A 20,206-nucleotide genomic window follows, 5' to 3' on the forward strand; every position below is an offset into this window, starting at 1 on the left:
TTTAACAATAATTCGAAATTACGCATTTTGAAGATTATAACGCGCTCCCGCTATAGCTGTGTCGTTTTTTATTCAAGTTATTTTTCTGACTTTCTACTTTCACAGTAGAATTGTTCTGAGAATTGTTAGATCAGAAAGTATCACGTATATTTCTATCTTCTTCCTTAATATAGTATATGTAATAAGAATATGAAATAATTAGACCGTGGATGTTTATGTAAATTTCACACTCTTACCAAACAAAGAAGAATAATAACAAAAAAATGCAAGTTAAAAATTATAACCAGTAAGTGTTTCGCTTTGCACATTTTCTATTATATTTATATCTTATTTTGTATCTTAGACACTTTTGCCATTTTTCAATATTTGATAAATGCATTAACTCCAGACATACTCGTAGTTGGGAATTTCGGATATTTTATAAAAAGCAAAGATGGTTGTTGCTGTTTCTGAAACGTTATACTTCTTCATTGGTAAGAGATCGTTAATCGATTCCATTTTTATCTTTGTTACAAAAAGGTAGATTCCAATGGTTCTCGGAGCAAATAGTACAAACTTTATTAACCAACTCACAAAATCACTGACTCTGTAAATTGTAAGCGGCGAAACATTGTTTATTATCGATGAAGATAACCACCTGATAACGGCGTAAGGCGTAAAATTGCTTATTATGTATTAGCTAATATAAAGAATGAAATATGTAATATATATTCGGTCAAGCAGTCGCAGTTATTTTTATTTATTGCATCTATTCTCGTATCTAAATCGAATAAAATAGGCTGGACCGATATTGATCAGATTTCATACTGTTTTTCTCTACTCTTTTTCTGCGTTTTAATGAAAGGAGACGCCGATTTAAAATCGTATCTCTACATAAAATTTCCATCTCGAAATTAACATCTCGTGTTAGCAGTAAAGAGCCATCGTATATAATATGCTTGCTTTATGTTGATAATAATAAACTTGGTAAAGGGAATTTACATCGATTTCATATACATTACAGCTCGTATGATCGTTTAACAGCATGACGTGGATAGCATAGCAAAGAGTATAATATATACGATACGATATGATACGATACGATACGATACGATATGATACGATACGATACGATACGATACGATACGATATGATACAATACGATACAGTATGATGCGCAATTTTGAAATCGGATGAAATCGAGCGAGACGATCTGTGACGGCTTGATGCCTGAGGTCACAGACATACGGACGGGACCTCAATGTTTAATGCGCTAGGCGGGTAATTCGGATAATTCAGCCGGAGATCGTATTGAAAATAGCACGACCGAGATTATTTGATTGGTCGAAACGAGAAAGCAGCACGAGACAATTTCCTGCTATCGACCGATTACAGAATGAAGTGGTTGATACGCGAATCGTATTAAATATTAAATTTTCGTTTCATACTTGGTTTCTCCTTTACAAGCATGTTCATTGTCTTTTTTTCACATTTCTTGATTGTAGTATATATATACGTACAGTGACTTTCTATGAATGCGTTTATAATACTGTATGATAATGTATACTTTATAAATTATTTTGAAATTTAATTAGCCCTGTAACGAGACTCGACTATTAAGAGTGTATTGGTAAAGTTTGAAACGAATTTGAAAATTTATATAAAAGTTACAAGATATTAGTGCAAGCGTATGTCTTTTAAACATCACTAAAGTATCAGGGACAATTATTTATTATATTAGTATCTAAGCCACAATATATAGTCTCACCTGATATTGATATCTTGCTTTACGGCACTATTATTATTCATAGCGAAAAATGCTTCAGGTAAAAATGAAATGGCTTGAAAGGAAACAAATACAAAGATAATGCCTTACATCGTTCCTTGTCTTTCATACTACAGTTTTTACAAAATAAAAGTTCATCTACCGAATTAATAGCTTCACTAATCTCAAATTTTCATTTTCAATAATCTATTCTTTAACTCCTATTTACTTTTAAGTTTTAATTTATAAAAACAAAAAGCAATACATTTACGAAAATCTTCTATATGTATATGGACACAATACTTATCACACAATACTTCGCACTTATACTTTCAATGCTAATCTAGCTACTGAAATCCACTATTTTCTTTTGACAGTCTACCGAATTCTTTGAAATAAGTTATTTCAAGTAACAGTTGAATTTTATTACGCGCGAAATACTTGGTTGAAAGAAAGAAAGAAAGTAAATAAGAAGGGGAGGAAGAAAGGAAGAAAGAAAGAAAGGAAGGAAGGAAGAAAGAAAGAAAGAAAAAAGAAGGCGGGTATATCGCGCGCTCATGGGTATACGTTATACATATGTATAGCACATACATACGTAGGCGATGGAGAACGAACTGTTGAAAGTAAAGGTGGTATTGTGGTGTTGTGAAAGGTGCCTCGATCGAAAGCAATGGTTCCCACCGGAAGAACCGCAGTCCTGCAACAGAAAGCCGGGTATCTATCGGTCCAGAATCTGCTGCGATAAAGAGTACTGCAACAAGGATTTATATCCGGAGTTGCTATCTCCTGACTCGCCTGAATTATCCTCAGGTATTCTTTTCGCTGTTCTCGACCAGCGTAGAAAACGTTCCACCTACGTGTTTTCTATTTTTTCCCCATTCTAATCTTTTGTTTCTTTTTTTGTTCCATGCCTTGTTTTATTATTATTAGGTTAACAGAAAATAAATAGCCAATAAAATGATCGTTTAGGTTTTCAAAAATCAATTGTTCTTTATAAAAAGTTTTCATAGAAATTTTATATTACGAGAAAGATTGGACTTTCGCAAAATTTTGCATTTAAGTAAATTCACGAGTCAAAGTTTTCCCGATGTAAATAATAATTTCTACCAACAGTTATCTTATAAAAACTAATAATTGAATTAAAATACGTACGAAACTATGATACACCTATTCTTACCTATTCTCTTATTCTCTATGCTTTGTGTACGCTACATATGTATACAATAATCCGCTTTTCACACATTATCACATTTTGAAACAATGAATTCTGTCAATATACATATTCGTTAATTTGAGAACATCTGAATTTTACAAGATATGAATTTGTATTTTATTAAACAAATAGTGCATCCTATACGATTGATGCTTTTTGTTCAAAGAGAAGAAGACTGTCGTAATTAATTAAACATCTGGCATAGCGTAATCACATAAAGTACAATACTTTTTATGATCTGTCGCTAGTACCTAATCTTCTAGTCGACGTGATTTATGAAATTAATCGTTAATTCTACAACATAAACGTTTTCAAACAAAAAATGTTTGCGACTGATAAAGCTTTCACCTGTCGCGAATAATACTTCCGATTATCGATTATTAATTAAATAACGTGTTATACTATTATACCATCCAATGTTAAAGTTTACAATTATTTTTGAATAAACTATGATAGTCGATAGATCAATAAGCATATAATTTATTTGGATAAATTATTATCTAATGATAATGCTCGTAATTTTTTTTGTTAAATTTTTATTCATTGATGAAGTATACAATTTTTTTTTGATCAATTAATATGTAATAATAAAGTTGGAAGTCTTTTTAGACTAACTTAACTTAAACTATTGCTCGATGATAATGTTTGAAATTTTCTTTAGATAAACTACTATATACATTGTCGAATAACATAGAATCTGTAATTCTTTTTGGATAAATTACGTATTATCTAATTTCTTTGCTTCTTTGCTCATTCATGATTGTTTGCGCATTTCGCATTTCTGCCGAAGGAAACTCACATTAACAAGGTTCGTAAATATTTTCCGCGGCCAGTGGATACGCTGTTAGTTACCATTTTCCGAATATACTCCTGCTCACAAACGTTTCAATGCAAATTTTTGTAAACGTATGTTAGAAATGCGCCGTTAGTAGGTATAGAAGAATATTAAATAAAATTTGTGTCTGAGAATTGAATTACAAAATAATAGAAAAAAATTACTGAAAGATAAATAAAAAAAGATTACTTGAATTAGAAAAATATCGATTGGCTATTTATTTTCTATTAATGTGATATTTTTTTCATTTGTTTTATTCTTCATTTTTTTTATTAACATATTTGTGCGACGATTTGCGAGGCGCATAACAATAATATTATGTGCATTTAGACGTGCGAAAAAGCCGCGTTCTGCTGCAAACGCAAGCAACACACTAATCCATTGGTGTATTCATCATCCTGTTGGTTAGGATTAGAACTTAGAAGACACGCGTAACTGGTATGCCCGGAGTTTTCTAAATCGATGCTGGGACGAAATTGCAAAATGATTCTCATAATGTTTACCCATAGGGTTTGTCACACTTTGCGACCGATGCGATTGATTCCGGAAAGAAAAAGAAATTGTGATTGCGATTGAAAACTGTGTCGATCATTGCGCCACTTTTTCAGTACGATCCCAAGCAAAAGAAAACAAAGTTCTTCCAAGCAGTTCATTGTCACTATCGTGCTGTTATTTGGTTGGATCGGAATGGAAGTTGTGCTCGTTAGAACAGATAGGAGGGAGAGTAACGATGATGGAACTTTATTGTTACGATTATATAACTATTGTGTTACAACGTGCAATCCCTGCTTTGAATAAAATTGGCTACTTGAGTTATGTATATGGATATATGTATACTTTATTACAATTTCATTGTATTTGTATAGTAAGTCAGAAAAATATTCACATATTGATATAGATTTGTCTTTTATGCCCTATATTTTATGTTGTTATGTTACAGCATAGTACAAAAATTAACGATAATTAAATATCTCTATATACTAAAAATACGAAATTTTTTTATGTATTGCATACGCTTAATCGAATACTACCTACTACTCGCGCGAAATAATAACAAATTAATTATAAAAAAAGTAGATGAATGAAGAGTTGATATTATTTTACGATAAGCATTACAGTGATCTTAAGCGTCTCGTGGCAGCCGTATTGAAAAGACTTACATTTAGCCTAAACACAATAAATACATTTATGATATTCATTTTTGAACTATAGTAGGCGTTTACAATTCTTGTAGCTTCGCATATGTACGTTGTGCATCAGGCCTTTAAGGTCGCTCCCTTATAAACAGAAGATAAGCGGTCGGCAACCAACACTAACACATCCGCTGCCACAAACGTACAACTATAGGCAGAAATACACTGTGTACCAGCAGTTATTCGCGAATATCTCGGGAATTAAACGAGTTCAGCCCTTATATGGGTAGGAAAAAGTTATTCAAAATATCAATTACAATTACTACAATATGTTCAAAAATCATCGAAATCGGAGTCCAGTTAGTCTTTCTACAGTTTTACTTTAAAACTTTCTAACGATCCAATTCAAAATTATTCGAAGCAAGTTTGCTCCAAGCAGAGCTTTCTGCTATTATTACATTTGCTCTTTGATATGTACTCCAATCTACCGTTTATCAGTAGCTGTTTAACGAATATTGTTCTCGATTATCATCATCATGTTATATAGAAAATAGCAAATGTTCTGACAATGAGAGGACGTATGAGAAAAAAGCATATTTCTTGCATTATACTAACTAATTTTAAGAAAAGCTTGTAAAAAGAATCGAAATATCAACGAATCTGTAAAATGATGTTTCGACGCCTGCTGTCGCCGCAATGTCGTGATACTACCAGAGCGGAAGCGAAGGAAACGTATTCGCGAGATTTAAAAATAGAGATTTCGGAATCGAGAAGAAACGAGCAGAACTTTTCAAACCAGCCAATACAGTTTGCGATTTTATTTCCTGACTAGATTGTTTCCTTATAACATTCATTATAATTGCCATCTTTGATCGATTCAATTTTTAATCGCAAATACGCACGAAACTGTCCCATTAAAAAATTCCATGGACTTTTTTATTATTTTTTATTCTTTCGTTATTTTGCTCTTCTCTTTTTTATTACAGTACTCCAGTTTAATCGGATCTTTAACCAGATAAATAAATGACCGGTTAAACCGGAAACATACAGTAATTATTATTTATCTGTTCTTAAATGAAAAGAATGAAAATAGTACGCATGTATATATAATGTTGTTTATCTGAACAAAAATATGACTAGTTGAAGGTGCATATCCATTAAATCACCATCTAACCGGACGTTTACAGTATTATGTTATATGCGTGGAAACCGTTTTTCACGGAAATATTTTTCCATTCGACCTCGATTCAACTCTACATAATACATATGAATATGACCATCTAAGCCCTATCTACTACCAATATGACGCTCGCCCACATCTTCTTCTTCTTATATTATAGTTAACCGTGAAAACAAGCGCAACAGCGAATTTCCTAACGAGATCTTTAACTGTAATTCTTGCAGTCGTATGTATATACATAGCAAGTATCGTAATCATAAACGTAGTGCCCGTGTTTCTTTTCTCCTATTCTACTCACTTTCTCATTATTTCTTTCCCTATTTTTCCTTTTTCTTCTTCATCTATCCCGTATTTTGCGTTCGCTTTTTGCCCCTTTCCAATTCACCAACATACTTTCCTCTGCGAACACACATGTTTGGGATGTGCACCCGATTAAAATTTCGCCGCTCATAAATACCACTCTTTCTCTCCGGAACCACTCAAATCTCCCTTTTCTCGACTCTCGTGTTTCATTATTTTACATTTGTTAACGCACCATTATTTAAGTTCAAATAGCGTGAGGCGTCCTCGTTATGTACTCATAGCTTAACATGAACATATTCCTCCTTCTATCGCGGATCGAACTTTATACAGCTGGAGATCTGATATATCTTTCTTAACGTGATTCGTGTTACGTGAGCCATCGTACTTTATTTTAAAATCTTAGAAATGTTTGAAAGACTGTAAAGTTAAATCTTAAACAACTAAGATGGATGCAAGGACAGATTGGCTATAATTAGTAAAACAAATACAATATTACGAACAATGTTACAGAATAACCTAAAGCAAATCTAATTAAAGCTATTTTAATCGTCTGTGACTCAACGATACCAATTAATAATTAAAATAATTAAAAATTTCCAATCTTCCTCCGTTTTATAATAGTTTCTTAGAAAGCCCAGAACTTAACGACTAACGACTAACGATGTATCATCTTCGACATTTTTTCTGTCAACTGTGTATATTTGTAGTTATATATCGAATCCAAGCCACCTTGTACATTATACATTCTTAGCCTTCGAATTGGATCGGCTGCGAATCAAACTTTTTACCTGGGTTAATTTCAGGGTCTCGAAAATAACAGTGAAACCGTTTCTGAGAGAAACTGTTCGAAGGGCAAAAGAACAGAGAGGAGCTCGATGTTTGGACAGTGACGTAAAATCTTCTCGGGCTTACGATTCCGTTCGTGTTACGCTTTCGCGTACATACACTCACGGTTTGTCTATTAAAACTAAAACAGGTGAGAGCTCGCAAAGCTATAGGAGCGACGTGTTACACGCATTTAAATAGAGTATAGAATATGGAGCATAGAACAGATAACGTTGTTCTATGATGAGTTTGTTTCTTTCATGACCTTGGATGCTTCTCCACTAAGTATCTGTTACTTGCTCAGTTCGTTACTTGGTTTCTTTTTCGCCGGTATGGATATCCATTGGATTGGACATTGGAGAGATCGTTAACGGTCTTCTAATAAAAACAGATTATCCAACTTAAGGGGCTTTTGTTAATACCTCGTAAAACGATTGATTAACGTAGGTTGTAGTAGTACTCCTATATCTGATATATTTTATGATAATCCTCTAATCCTCGACAATGTTTAAATTTCGCAACGTTTAAGATACCCAGATAATACCGTTATAATATGCAAATTCTTAAAGAGAAAGTTCTTCTTCGCTGCGTACATACATATATACAGTAGGTGCGTATCTACTACCGTTCAAAAGTATTTGGGCACTTGCTTATTTTTGGTAGAATTTATTTTAAAATCACAAGAAAACGTACCTTGTGTATTGATAAGTTGATAAAGAACTGCATTCTGTATCATTGTTATGATGTGATATGAATATGTTATGGCACAATTTTTCAATAAGATTGATAATAGTCCAGAATGTTTATTCTGGAAAAGTTATTTATCCTCAACAAATAGATTTTCTAAATCTATATTGTGATTAATTCAAACAATAACGTTCCAAATTTCAATATACTGTTGATCAATTTTTAAACAAGTAATTAGAATGTATTGTTTGTTGATCCTAAAAAAAAAATTATGAATATTGCTGTTAACCATTAGCTTCTGATTAATTTGTACATTTTACTAATATTCATGTACTATTGTTAGAAATTAGCTAATGTGTCAGAATACTCAATGAACGTTAATATGTAGTGATGTGTATTGTATATATGCACATGTACAGTTAATTAATTTCGGTGAATTATCATCCATTATAATTCATTCAGAGCAATTTGAATTTTCTGTTCTAAAAGATACAACTAATCATCGGAAATTGTTTCCTTCCATTTTTTTCACCCCCTTTTCCCGCTTTTATCTAACTTTCACTTTCCTAGTTTTTCCAATTTTCGCGTGACGTATTCTTATACAGCTCGACTACCATTGTGACACGTTTCGCGTGTAATCGATTATCGATCGGACACAAATCCTTTGGCGCTCGATTCAGGAAAATAAATTCAATCCCATTTCAAGAATGGATTCAGCGTAAAAAAACCATACAGATATGTGTCATATTTCACATACGGAGTCGAATGGAAGAAATATTTTATATGCTCGGATTGACCTTCTTACTCAAGCTATATTGTTTGTTTGAATAAATGGAATCAATTTCGTTGAATTTTGCGTAAATGATGCTTAATATTGCTTGAGAATATCAACATCGGTGACAGTGATTAGCGATTATCTATCCGCTAACGATATGTATTTCATTTTTTAAAATGCTTTTATTTAATATGAAATGTGTACTATGTATATATATTCCTATATTTTGCCTTGGGAAATTTGGTAAATAAAGCATATATAACAAACTTTTTCGTCCCAGATTCACATCGAAACACGAATAAATCAATAATAAATGAAGAAGAAGTACGTTAAGAAATGCAATAATTTGGAAAATGTTAAAAATTCAACATTTTTTTTTGTTATTACATAATAATTTAATAATATAATATAATATAATATAATACAATACTTATTACGATACTAGAAAACTTGAGTAAATTTTTGATATATCACAAAACAATTAAAAAATTTTCCATTTATATACGGACTGAAAATCATAATTCACATTCTTGTAGATCAGGATTTTAAGAATTTCAATTTAGTCACGTACTGCAACTTTTAGAGTTATCATCCCTTTAGTTTCATAGTTAATCAAGTTGTAATATCATTCAATGCAGCGATACATTTTCATAACTTAAAAAAATGTAATCAGTCTTTGTGAGAATAAATGTAGCACAGTTTTATGAAAACCAACAGTGGTGAGTGGACTGATACCGCTTTAATTTCCAGTCCACCGTATTTAAAAGAATTTAATGCTAATATTTGTTTAGGAAAGGAGGAGATATAATCACGTCCTAAATTTGCGTAAATCGTACTAAACTGTTCAAAATTGTTAAGAATAAGAGAAAAAAGTAAAGCATAAACAAGCATAGATAAAGATATCGTATGTAGCATGAAGGAACATTCGAGATTTCGTACATGGTTTGGCTTGTACAAATACCTACGTGCTCGCAAACGCGCGCGTTCGAATTACAGCTCGTTGTGGATCATCTTGAGGCTTGTTTCGTAACGAGTAACGAGTTGCGATCTTCGTATGTACAATGTACACTCGCATATTTCGTTTGGATTTTTTGCCCCTTCTATATTTCGTGTTTTGCCTTTTTTTTCTGTGAAACTTTCAATTGATTTCGTTGAACTCCAGGTATGGACGACCTTGACTAACAACATATCACTGCATCTGTGATAGTGATGATGATGATAACGATCGTTTGCCTTTTAACTACCGCCGTTTTCTTTTTCTTTCTGGTTTCCTATTCTGTATACGTTTCTTTTTCTTTTGTTTGATTATTTTTTATCCTCATTTTGGTGTGTTGGAGAGTTTCGTTTTAATACATTGTGCCTGCTTTAATCCAGCTAGACTTTAACTTTGGCTCAACGACCGAAGAATTCTCTTCTCGATGAGATCTCGTCATTCTTCTGATTGTGAGATCAATTAACGTTATTAACGAACGAATAAATTCGAAACTCGCACAGACTAGACGCAGTTAAAAGAACAGCTAAAGCTAACAGCTAAATCGTACACAGAATTTTTAATCTTCGAAAGGTAAAATGGATGGTTATAGCTTTATGTTTTATCCACGTGCGAGGCGGGTACTGGGACCAAGCGGACTTCCAGCGAAACATTCTTTAATCATCTAATTTAACCCACATGACATATGGCATATGTTCGTGAAATACTATATATTACATAGGTATAAATTGTTTTTAGTTTTAGTCGATTACTTTCAAATCAGTCATTGATTTTTATGGATTTAAGTATTTGCGATATTCTACATATTAGGAACCAAAAATAACAGTTTTTACAATTTTACAAGGAAAGTCATTGAGAAAAAGTTAAACAAATATTTTCTTCAACGGAAGATAGTGATCATGAAATTTTAAAGAAGCCTTTTTAAAAGATGAGAAAATATCGGTATTTAAATGTTATTGTATAAGTGTGAATACTGATTAGAATTTGTTTGGTTACCGGTAATCATTATAGTAATACAAGTATGTGGTAGAATCGATGATGGTAGATGATAGAAACTAGTTGAACAAAAAAATGTTTCGCCCTTTATAATGTCGATAATGGTTACTGGCAACAAAAAATAGTATTATCATCATTATAGAAATTCACATTAAATCTTCATCTCTCAATCGAGATAAGGTGTTTGATTTCAGGCGAACATTCGCGACTTTAAAACAAGCGGTACGCGGCTGGGTCCGTATGAACCCTATATCCGCCGTGCGAGGGTTAACTACTTTTATTCTATTCTTTACTTTTCTTTTTTCTTTTTTACTGTTTGCTCTGTGTACACTGGCCGGGAGAGAAATAACGGGATTTCAGGAACGACGATCTGCTACGACTGGCTACCCCCACTGTCAGGTATCACAAACGAGTGTTGAATTGCACGGTGTTGAACAGTTTGTTTCTTCTTCCCTTTTTCGATTTTTAACAACTCTACCGTTTACACTGTTACCTTCTTTCCGTTTTGAATTTCTTGTTTTTTTTTCTTCCGCTAGTTTTTTCCCCCCTGTTCCTTTTTCAGCGTTTGCTGAAGTTTGTTTAGCGAGCCCATTCGCGCCAGCATCCGCCTGTTTTAACAGTGGTGCGAAGTAATCAGCGACCGTACACCTCGAACGTGTCTTTTTCGCGAGACGGCGATCCCGTGGTATGCTGTACGCTGTACGCCGTACGCCGTACGCCGTACGCAATATATTATACGCTGTACATTGTACATTGTACAGATGCATATTTGTGACTCAAAGCCGGCTACGAATTTTATTCCGCTGTACGCTCGCTTTGCTCGTTTCGAAAAGATTCGCGCGTATATGAGACAATCACGTTATCATGGAATGATGGAGTCTCGATTAAATATAAAAGGATACGAGCATAATTGCGGTAGAACGATGAAGCTTATGATACAGTTGTACCAGTCAATAATATTCTATCATACATAGCTACGATGATCAGAAAGAATAAGATCATTACAGGTATCCATAACCTTGTAATTATGGTACATTTTGTCAAAAGTAAGCAAATGTGTGGATACTTTTGAATTTTTAAAGGTAGTGTATGCGAAATGTGAAACGTGAAGGGTTTATGGGTTATGAGGAACAAGGAATATCGTACCTGTCGTAATTAAAATAATTGATTTATCCTCATAGGTTATTACGAGTAAAACTCCATTTCATAAGAATTTTCTTTCAATATTATTTTTCATTATTTTTTCGATATTTTAACGATCCTATTGTAATGTTATTTCTAACCATTAGATACAAACGATAATTTTTCTTCTTTTCATCTGGTATTGGATGATAAAATATTTAGTTGCGTCTGTTTGACTTTTAAAATATATCGAATTTTCAAATAAAAATTTATCCATAATAGCATTAAGATGATTTTCATTAGTGATAGCTTTCAAGAGTTAAACTAATAAATTTTAAAATTATTAGAACCTGTTCTTATATCTAAAATAATCCACAATTATCTCTGGTTATTTAATTTGATGAGTCTAAGATATCATTGCTAACTTCTGCAACTAGTATTTCGACGTGTTTTTATAAAACACGTTCCTTGAGTAACACGTTCGTTGCTTCGTTACGTCGCGTCGTTACGTTTCCAAACGCGAATTGATATTTTTAGACAATGATCTCATGGTTGTTGAAGGTTTCATGACTTCTTTGTTATGCAATCTTAAATCATGGCTTATCAAATTGAATGAAATTATTATTATTAATTGCAAGAAATTCCTTCGTTTCTCCGTCGCTCATCTTTAATTTCTCAACTCACGATTTAATTTAATCTATTAACTGACTTGTCTCTGAAATAGCAGCTTCTGTAATTGTGAAAATAAGGCTTAATAGACGTAATACCAATTTTAGTTTCATTTATTTTAGCACTTTTGAATCAAATAAAATATAGTGGCTCATATACGAAAGTATTTTAACACTTGTAGAAACTTTTTATGGATATTGATATACATTTATAGTGAGTGTATTAAAAAACATTTTGAAATTTCATGAACATGATACTGATACATGACTAGCATAATTATGTTGATTCAATTTGAAATGGATTTAAAAATGTAAATATATAGAAGTTAAAAGTTTATTGCAATTTATTACAACACTTCGCACGGATCATCAAAGTATTCAAGCATTAAATTATTCATTACATGAATAAACCACGATACATATTTGGTAGAGCCGCGTTAAAGTACTAATTATATGTATATTTAAGACCATTATTTATGTTGTACTAGCATTTTGCTAACAGCAAGTTTTGGAATACTTTCGTGAGCTATTCGTGGATGAACAATTCGAATGACGAATTAGCTCTACTTTTTCAGTTAATAGGTTAAAAGTAAAGAAGGGAATGGGAATTAAAATAAAATGAAAATGATAAAAAGAGAAAACGTATCTTATGTTATTTTATCGTTCTACCATCGCGTCGCGTTGCACCGCGGTGAATACTACTCGCGAGAGTCGCGTTCTCCCTTGAGAGTAACGTACATATACATATACATATACACATACATATGTGTGTATCCTCCTTAACATTGCCCTTGATATTTCTCACGGAGTAACGTCAAGTGTCCCAAGCCGTGATCCAAAAGCACGATTACTCCCCCCCCCCCCAGATGACATTACACGTTGTGGTTTGCCTCTTTCTTGGTTTTTTTTAATTCTGAAACTGGTGCAAACTCGGCTTGAAGGTGCGTGCATAAACAGCTGTCGTCGTCGCAGCCCGAGCCGCTCATCTTCTGCATGACGAGCGACTCGCGAAACACGACCTTTGTCATCGAGTGCTGCAAAGAGGATTTTTGCAATCGGGATCTGAAACCTCAGCTACACCCTCGCAACAAAGGTACAGTCAAACGACCTGGAAGTAGCGATGACTCTGCAGGTGGCTCAGGCTTTTGCTGCAGTTCACTTTGTTTCTTTCTCTCACTCTTTACTCACTTTCTTTTCTATCACTGTCTTCTCTATCTCCTTCATTGTAGCTACGATTCCCCACACCATTTTTCACAATTTTCACATTTTTCTATCTGCTAATCTTTTTCCTGCTACTGCAGACATTGATTTCCGTTAGAACCAAAAATATTGTGTAGGTATATATTTAGTACATACAAATGTACTAGGGGTGGGTATGTATGTGTGCGTGCGTGCGTGTGTGTGTGTGTGTGTGTGTGCGCGCGCGCGCTTGTGTGCACATGTTATAAGAAATATATGTACATATATCTATATGTATATCTATGTATACTGTACTGTATACAAATCTTAAGCCACCTACTAAATGAATATTTTGTTTTTACAAATGAGTAGATATTTAATGTTATTTTAAATCTGGTATTACATAGATATTGACTTTTCAAGATATGCTTAATTCGAGAATTGTCGATTATGAATAATTTATGAAACAGGAAAGGATTTATGAAAGGAAATATTAAGAGATCTATTTTTATCTAAAACAATGTGAAAATACTCTCCACATCATTTTGACAAGTAAATACATTGTAAGAAACATCTCTAAGAAGATCGTCAACTAGAAAGAACTACAAATACATAAGTAACGCCATAAAAAACTATCAAAGGATTTGAAAAGATTTTATGTAAGATCATGTGAAAATATTCTCTATAAAATATAATTGTTGTTGTCACTATCACTGCTACTACTCAGATTACTATTGTAAATGACCGAGACCTTCTGTACAGTACTAAGTATAGATATATATGTATATGATAATATGTAATAATGCCGGAGAGCATCTTGTTAATTTAAAGTATCAATTACATTTTCATGCTGTTGATTCGTCCGCGTGTTTCCACCGATGCTTTAATATAATTATTTTATTACTTCCGATTCAATTCGAACGATAATTATTCGTCGCTCAGCAAACGCTCAGTGCCCGTCATTGTATCGCATCATAGCTCATGCCTAGTCAACCTCTTTCACTTTCTCCATCGCTATGGGTATTACATACATTATTATTATCATAGTATGTGCGCAGCATTAGCAGCATTAGCAGCAGTAGCAGCAACAGTAAATGTTAACGATGTAAAAGATTGTACGAGTATGTACCTATAGTGGTACACGAAAATATTGCAACGCTTATCATAAAAAGCTTTCTTGTATACCCACACATATTATGTATGTTATATAAAACATTTAGAGAAATTTCATTAATTCAAAACATTTCGAGCCACTTGATCTATATTTCTCCAACAGAATATTGTAAAAGGTCTTTGGCAAAATAAGCAATGCCAAAGTGAGTAACTGAGATGGCCTATAGTAATTAGACAGATATTTGACAATCTGTCATATTTCTAAAAATACTATTCCAGGTACTATTCCATATTTTGATATCGTCCTTTATTGTATTAATATGTTAATCTCGTCTTTGCATTCCGTATATAAAGTTATTAATCTATTTATGTCCAAAGACGATTAGTTCAACAGCTATTTTAATTTGTATAAAATGTTATAAAGTATGTCGTAAAATATATCGTATGAGAGACAAGCAGAACAAATATAAATGTAATGCTTTACATTTATTTCATCCGGTAGATTTCCCAAATTAAAAGACAAAATATCTGCTAAACTAATTGCTTCTCCATATAAATAGGTTAACAACTTTTTAGGCAGAATGTTAAGAAGGCTTTTTCGAAAATTTTTAATATCCAAATTACATTGTTTTGTTCAAATTAACAGATTTGAACTTTTGTTTAAAATATTTTACTGGCAGATTATTGGAAATGTCTGAAAAATGGTGGTTAATCATAGACGGTCTTAGAGGATACATCCTGTATACATGCAACATAAAATTTATATTAAACATATACATATATAATATATATATTTAACTTAATTATATATATTTAATATATTAATATAATAATAAAAGATATAATATTAATATAATAAAAGAAATTAAAATAATATATATATACATATGTATATTAATTTAATTATAATATAATCATGATAATACATTCCACAAATAGATAATATATATTATTTTTATTCATCTATTTATCATTAACTTCTACATTTTACTAACATTCACATATTGTTAACACAAACCGATCAAAGTGTTCACATACTTTTCGATGACAGTGTATCTTTATAGCTTTAGATTGAACTTTCTCAAATATCCAGGATTTTTTTATTCAAATACGTTACCGCCTGTCTCCTCTCTTGTTTTTTACTGTTTAACATTTTTTTATTGCAGCACAGCCGATTGAAGAAATATAACACTAGCCTTTCCTTTTTTTGATTTCTTTTAATATTTTTTAATGTATTTATATTAATAAAATTTTAATACACGAATCGCAAAAGTTTATAATTGAAAAACGTGGAGATAAAAATAAATTATACTACCACTATAGTAGTGTTCTTTTAATTTAATGAAAAATTTCGTTTTTTGATATTTATAGATATAAAAAGTTATATAACGATGATGAATGGTTTTAAAAAGAAACAGTGTGAAAATGTTTGCCACCTATAGAGGTTCTAGTTACTTCAAGGTACTCTCCTCCTGCATATTTTCACTTACAATTGCACGAGGAGACCGCAAGTCTTCCCGAGTGAACTTAGAAAGCACCGGTAGCATGTTGCCATATACGTACCTCCCTGCACTCTCTAACGAAGATAAATATTGTAATGATATTGGTAAACAGATTCTTTCAAAAGGTGTATCTTTTGTAAATACATATTTCTTCTCAGTTTCTGTTAGAAAAAGGAGATACAGACTTGCTCTGCTAGCCTTTCTTAATTTTCCTTCAATTTCATCCTTGTATATGTATATAATATCACACCAGTTCTAAGAGATTATGCAATATACGCGTTAATTTATCTTTCAGAGTCGTAGATAGATAATAACTTTAGAGCTCGAAGGGTCGGTGTGAGATACAATAATATTACATTAAGCATTATCATTAAGAACATTTAAAAGTCAGTTGCTTGCAAATTCAATTGACGATACAATCGCGTAGATCTGTAATAATAATAATTTTTAATGTTAATCGAAAGATTATACTATAAAGCTGCCAGAAATATTTAAAAAGATGCAGTAGGTAATTAGTTTAAGAATTAATTCTGTCTTTATTTACTGTAGTTTTCTTTGTAGCGAATCAAGAAAAAATCATATAGACGAGCGCTTATCTTCTTGTGTTATCTTGTTTGGCGTATGCTGACTATATATCTCCACATCGTAATCAAACATATTTTTTGAGGAAGAGAACCTCTGTACATTTATTTAAAAATATTGTAATAGATAAAGTCTCGAAAATGCGCATGTGCAGCTTGATGACCATTTTTCACAAAAATAGGCCTAGCTCGTAAACTAATTATCAATAACATATTTTTAAATACTTTTGAAAGTTTTGTTTTATTCTTTTTCGAATCACGTAAAAAAATTTACGCGATTCCATCGTCAATCGAATAATATTGGTTATTAGTCGGTAAATTTATTCGTCATGTTATACTATGGTATTACCGGTAACAATAATTACGCATATTTTGTGTCGAATTGTTTTACTCGTGGCGTACTTAAATTTTTAACGTCGTTTAATCCCGTGAAAACGCGATCGAGGCTTCGATGTTGTGTTAGTGTTAACTCATTTAACGAGTGATTATTATCGAATGATGCTTACTTGCATTGTAATTTGGTTAATTTATTATTCGCACTAAGTGTAAGTGGTCTTTAAGCTATCCGTGTTCTCAAGTGCTTTTTTTAAAGCGCAAAATGTTTACTGTAATCATTCGTACGATTCTCATACGTAAAATAAAATCTTGCACCCACGCTTCGTTTCTTTCTTTTTTCTTTACCTTAGTAGCTATTATTATTTTCATCTCTGCACGTCCTTTCAATTTAATCTCTCCAATTCCTTTGTTCTTGTGAATTGTCTGAAGATGATGACGTAAAAGCATCCGAAAGGTAATCAACTTCAGTAGAACGAATTAAATCCCGTTTTTCTTCGATTTTAACAGAGAATCGATCTTAACTATCTATCCTCCGCGGCTTTTAAAACTCTATATACTGTATATATGTATATTTGTACTTGTATAATGTAGGTACATGTACTACTTCTCAGAGATTAAAAATGTTTACTTTATACTGGTTTAATGGGAATATTCGCTGTAATTGAATATTGGCAAATGTTTCGTATGCTTTCTTCCTTCAAGAATATATCTAGATAATGTGCATTAAAAAGTACCTTCTTGCACAAGTGCTTGTCAAACTATGGTTGTATTAAAAAATTTCACGAGTCAACATTAAACATTGCGATAATTTCGTATCATGCCAAGTTCAAAACGACAAAGGTAGATTTAGAATAATAGAATTGACGCCGTCAATATTCATTTATGCGTTCGAGTAATGAAAAAAAATTATAAACTAATCATGTGAGTATCTTTCGACTTACATATCTTTTGTATAACGGTAGATATAGCGGCTCACGAAAATGTTCGAACATTTGTGGAAATTCTTTATAGATATCTATATTATTATGTTACATAACATATTTTGACGTTTCATCAGATCAGCATTATAATGAGACTATGTTGCAAATCTTATGATTACATATATTGGTGAAGTTTGAAACAAATCTAGAAATATCTGGAAATATATGTAGAGGATATAGAAATTAAAAGATATTTAGTAAAAAAAAGGTATGAATTTGTAAAGGTCACAAAAATATTTAAGCGGTGAATTTACATTGAATTAACATGCCTGAATATCAGTGGGAGCATTTTAAATAGGTACTTATTATTTCTAACCTATGTGTTGAAGATGAAATGATTCGAATTATGCTATATACACTAACCTTTTTTTACTAAATATATGTTGTAATTTTTATACCTACGCACCTACACTTCGAGATCGGTTTCAAATTTTACCAATATAATTATGATAATCGCGTTGTATTATAATGTTAATGAAATTTTTAAAATTTTATATGTATAATATGCACAATATACTCACACATAATTATTTTCTATGATACGCGCCCAAATACTTTCGTGAACCGCCATACGTGTATAATAAACTAATTTTATTGAATTTCCCCTTTGAGAACCACATCTTTCATGGGGTGCAATGGTTCTTTTTCCTTTGTTGGAGGATTTATTGAAAGAGTGCGAAAAAAGAAATTACCGACGCAACGACGCGTCCGCAAAGAGCCTGAAGATAACGACGTTATGTTATAATATGGCCTCTTAACGGCCAAATTACCAAGCAAGAAAAAAAAAAAAGAAATGAAGAACCATGTGAATTAATGGCCGCGATCGTGAGTTATTAATGATTAATTCCCGAATTTATCTCGGCTGCCTGTTATTCGTTGGTGTGCTCTTCCGAATTTATAACTCTTGTAATAAGAGTAATTTATCACTTGGCCAACGAAGGCCATGAGAAAGAGTAGCAAAAGCGAAGAAAGAACAGGGAAAGAGCATCGACCAGCTGCGGCTTTCGTCTGTAATTTATTTACAATATCTTTACGCGCAGAATGACGCTGATACTTGATTTAAACGTAATTGATCTTGCTTGGAAATAAACAAAGAAAAATGAGCAAGTGGCCGTTCAATGAAGTACCGTTACAAAAATTCTCCAAAAATATAATACATCTTTTTGCCTTAAATTACAATTACAATACGTCTCATAAATATAAAACTGCCGTAAAATCTTCAATATGAGAAAATTTGATCAGAATCATCTATGTAAAATCAAACATTTCAATTTATAAAAATTATTGTTATAATTTCATTCCATTGCGCTCTAAGCTCAATCTTTGTTTACATATATTTGCATAAAAAAGGTGTAACACATTGCAAGAACTGTATGATAATTTAATTAGGAGAGCACAACTGTGCATGTAATTCATGTTCGATATTTTCAATAGCTTTTGTATTAGTAAGACTTATTTTTACAAGTAGCAGTTTCACCTCATTTCATATGCGAAAACTTTATTCTACATTTTCGACTTATTTTTTCGTGAAGAATCACCTCTTCTCTGACTATACCTCGATTGTACAGACATCCTGCATATGTATAACGAAATACATAATATGAATACGTATTTTATATAATAATAGACGCACAACACTGTTCTATGAAAATTAGCAATGGATTAACTTACACACTACCACGGTATAATCGGAGGTAAAAAGTTACAGTTATTTATGACACTTTTACGCAGGAAGTCATTGAGTAAAAGTTAATTTTTGTTTAAGTAGAAAACATCGATCGCTAAATTTTAAAGAGATTCTCCAAAAAATGAAATTATTAAAAAATAATATTTAAATGTTCTGGTTACGATTTAGGTATATCGATTATGTTATAAATAATTACAACCTTTTTCATGATTGCTGATTAGTGGTAATCATTATCGACGACGGAAGTTGTTTTTAGCCAGCATCAACCAACGAATGCTTTCATTGCCGATAATAACGACTAATCGTTGTCAGTAACCAAAAAATATTAATCATTTATAATGATTATTTGTACACTT

At 32.1% G+C, this 20,206-nt stretch overlaps 1 protein-coding gene across 8 annotated transcripts in view; it reads left to right on the forward strand.

Annotated features, from left to right (window-relative positions):
- babo (TGF-beta receptor type-1 babo) overlaps positions 1 to 20,206 on the forward strand; it is a 68,128-nt gene that overhangs the window by 24,243 nt on the left and 23,679 nt on the right. The window contains exons 3-4 of one of the 8 annotated variants that reach the window (XM_069130895.1): positions 2,397 to 2,554; positions 11,043 to 11,081. The exons of 4 other annotated variants lie outside the window; for them this stretch is intronic. In XM_069130895.1, the coding sequence (XP_068986996.1) occupies positions 2,397 to 2,554; positions 11,043 to 11,081 (197 nt within the window). Of the gene's footprint in view, positions 1 to 2,396; positions 2,555 to 11,042; positions 11,082 to 13,413; positions 13,566 to 16,161; positions 16,392 to 20,206 lie in introns of those variants that run through there. 3 more of the 8 variants (XM_069130916.1, XM_069130924.1, XM_069130931.1) reach the window with 3 other exon arrangements.

This window comes from Bombus flavifrons, chromosome 2, assembly GCF_040668555.2.
Source record: "Bombus flavifrons isolate JBK064 chromosome 2, iyBomFlav1_principal, whole genome shotgun sequence".
In the NCBI taxonomy this organism is placed as follows: Eukaryota; Metazoa; Arthropoda; class Insecta; order Hymenoptera; family Apidae; genus Bombus; species Bombus flavifrons.